We start from the raw sequence: 3,088 nt of genomic DNA, 5'->3' as shown, positions 1-3,088 counted from the left end.
TTTGGATGCGGAAAAATGCGTCGGCCACCCGTTGGACGATGGGCAGACCTAAACTAAAAAGCGGATAATGGCGCCACTCGGCGATCCAAACGAACAAAAAATTTGATAAAACGAGGGCCTGTTTGGATCGTTGTGTTGGAGTTGCTCTGAAATTGCATTCAGTTGAAAAATCTCAATTATTGGTGGTCAAAGGAGGGGGCCTCTTGTCATAACTCGTCTTCCCGAAGCGGCAAAGGATGGAGAGGGCTTTAGCCGGTGCAGTACCCCGCCCGCCCTTATGCAGCTTCTCTCCACCTGCTCGTCCTTGCCGCCCCGGTACCACACCACAGAGCGAATCTGGCCGGCCGGGAGCCTCCCCATATCTCCCCATCCACCCGTCTGCCAATAATGCACCATTCCTCTGTTTTAGGTAGTGCTCAGCTCCGCCCGCCCCACATCTCTCCGGTCCAGCCAGCTCTGCGCCACGAGATTTCCGTCCGGCCGCCGGCACCGCGTGAGCCTCCGACGATTGTGTGCTGGTAAGTCCCTGGCCGTGTACGCCTAATCGATGCGTGCTTAGTCAGTAGTCAGGAAGTCCTAATCGATGTGCTTAGTCAGTAGTCAGGAAGTAGCAAATCGATCGACCAGGATCTAGAACCATGGACGACCATGGCATGGCATACCACTGATAGAGAACGCCCGGTGAGCGGCCCTGCGCGTGCTCTCCTCCCCCCTTCCCCAACCCTGCTCTGCCCGCACTTCAGATCTAGCCCACACACATGTATGGAGCAATATGCGAAGCACCGTGCTCTTGCCAAGTCGCCGGCTTTGCGATGTCAGTACACCACCTAGCTAGCACCAGGTGCTACAGCCTAGATAGAGTCGTTGTAGTGCAAACCATGGCTTACCATGGCACCGCTCCAACCAGGAGCTAGCTCCACACGCATGGATCCAGTCAATATGCACAGCAGTGCGATCTTGCGGTCTTGCCAAGTCGCCGGCTTTTGTGCTCTTGCAAGTCACCCGTTTTCGTGCCCTTGCCAAGTTGCATGTCAGTATACCACCACCTACCTAGGTAGCTGGAGTAGTGCAGATGTCGTGCCATCGGCAAGCCGATTCACACATACATCATGCGTGTTTAACTTTAATATGTATGAATTGTTCACCGGAATGTATTTTTTTGTACAGGTTGACACCTAAACATGTCTGATGTCGTGGATGAAGCTCGCTGGCGTGAGCAGGTGTTTAGAGAACATGAGTTCTCCGTGGTGCGTCTGCATTCTGTTGCTGGAAATGATTTTCGTGGCAATGGCTTTATTGTCTATCACAGTAAAACGAGGTGTCTCATAGTGTCATGTCAACATGTCGTTAAGATAGTTGAAGATGGTGGAACCATGCATGCTTATTTCTCCAACAGTGTCGCCCCATACAATGCAAGAGTATTGTATACCGATGAGCACCGGGATCTTGCTTTGCTGTGGGCTGAAGAGGTGGTGGAACCAATGACTTCTTTGAGGTTCTTTGACTCACCGTATGCTTCTGGATGGAATGTTGTCGCACTTTCTTTTATCTCATTGGGTGCTTCATCCAATCCTATTCTAGAACCAGGGACCTTTTCTGGTGACATAACGTAATACAATCTTCCAACACTAGCTATATTCCTTTTGTCCCTATTTTATCAGCGTTGTGGGCTAATTAGAATGTTTACTATTGCAGCAATGAACCAGATGAACCACACCTTCACTGTAGTTGTTCATCTAAGGAAGCCACATCAGGTTCACCTATTATTTTGGCAAATGTAAACGAGGTAGTTGGGGTGCTTGGCGGAGCTTCACGTGCGTCTGTATACGCTGTTCCGGTCAGAACTATAAAGGAGTTCTTAGGACAGCGCCTTGGTGGAGTCAATGTAAAACCTCGATTTTTTCATGCAGTATGTTATATATATAATATCGCCTTTTGGTTTGACTGAGTTATAACATTTCCATTCCATACATTTGTTAGATGGACATGCCAATCGCTGGGATGGTTAGGCTTGTCGCACTGCAGCAGGCATAGCACGAGGGTGGTTCTCGTCAAGGAGGTAAATTTAGTGCCCTTTCTGAAATCAAAAACCATCATGTGTCAATTGATAGGAGTCCTAATATAAGACCTGGCGTTCCTGCATTCAATGTGTTTCATACATGAAAGTATATAATTAAAATATACGCAAGTTTACCCCATGACACATGTAGTAAGCTATCTCAAAACTGAAAACGCGCAAGTTTATGAATGTACGCTGAAATCTAATTAGTGCGCGCGCAACAATTACTTTGGACAGGCGCCAACAGCATGTGCATGTACACATGGATATGCATTTCTCATCTTTTTATTTCAATACGACATCACTTTTTCCCCTCTCCTTCACATCTAATATATTCTTTGGTGGCAGGACACGAACAATGGATGGAAAGTTGTCAAGGAAGAAACATGAGAAGTTGTAGGAAATGGTCTTAATAAAAGTTGTCGTGCACACGGCATAGTCCTAGGCTTCATAATTAGTATGTTGGAATATTCTGATCCTACTAGACTTTGTAGCTATATAAGCCATTGGCTGTGCTCGTTTTAGAACGTATTGTAGTATTGTACTACAAATTTGTTTCTTAATTGTGCTACTTTATTGTCTTGCGTCTTGAATTATATGGCCCTATTAATTTTCTCTGTTTGTTTAGGGCATTTGTTTCATTGTTAATTGCCATGAAGTATCCTCTATGTATATGGAGCTAAATGAACAACACTAGACGAATGCGGCATAATCATTGTTGCACGCGTAGTTTGCTTTTGGTCATAGTTGCTAGAGTATCTACAGCCCTAGTCATCTAATTTGGGCACCTATACGCCCCACGGTCGCGTCCAACCGCGTCCACATGCACTGACCGGTCACACAATAAAAATCTTTCCTACATTCATGTACCTCAAATCCATACAGTCATGCAGAATAAAAAACATATGTACTGCTTACGTATCCTATCTACTCATCGTCAGAGGTATCGACGATCTCAGTGCCCGACTCCGAGTAGATGGGCAACTGCGGGAACTCCGGCTTGCCGTCCGAGTCGCTAGAGGCGAATAT

The 3,088-nt window shown here is 46.6% G+C and overlaps 1 protein-coding gene across 1 annotated transcript; it reads left to right on the top strand.

Annotated features, from left to right (window-relative positions):
- Window positions 1-330: 330 nt before the first annotated feature.
- Window positions 331-2,685, top strand: LOC119280798. The gene is made up of 5 exons (XM_037561519.1): window positions 331-518; window positions 1,168-1,609; window positions 1,696-1,885; window positions 1,981-2,059; window positions 2,408-2,685. The coding sequence occupies exons 2-4, from the start codon at window positions 1,182-1,184 to the stop codon at window positions 2,032-2,034; spliced, it is 672 nt and encodes a 223-aa protein (XP_037417416.1). The 5' UTR covers window positions 331-518; window positions 1,168-1,181; the 3' UTR covers window positions 2,035-2,059; window positions 2,408-2,685.
- The last annotated feature ends 403 nt before the right edge of the window (window positions 2,686-3,088 follow it).

The sequence above is a fragment of the Triticum dicoccoides genome, chromosome 3B (genome assembly GCF_002162155.2).
Source record: "Triticum dicoccoides isolate Atlit2015 ecotype Zavitan chromosome 3B, WEW_v2.0, whole genome shotgun sequence".
In the NCBI taxonomy this organism is placed as follows: Eukaryota; Viridiplantae; Streptophyta; class Magnoliopsida; order Poales; family Poaceae; genus Triticum; species Triticum dicoccoides.
Note: the sequence above shows the minus strand (reverse complement) of the source record. Positions and strands in the feature narration are given on the sequence as shown.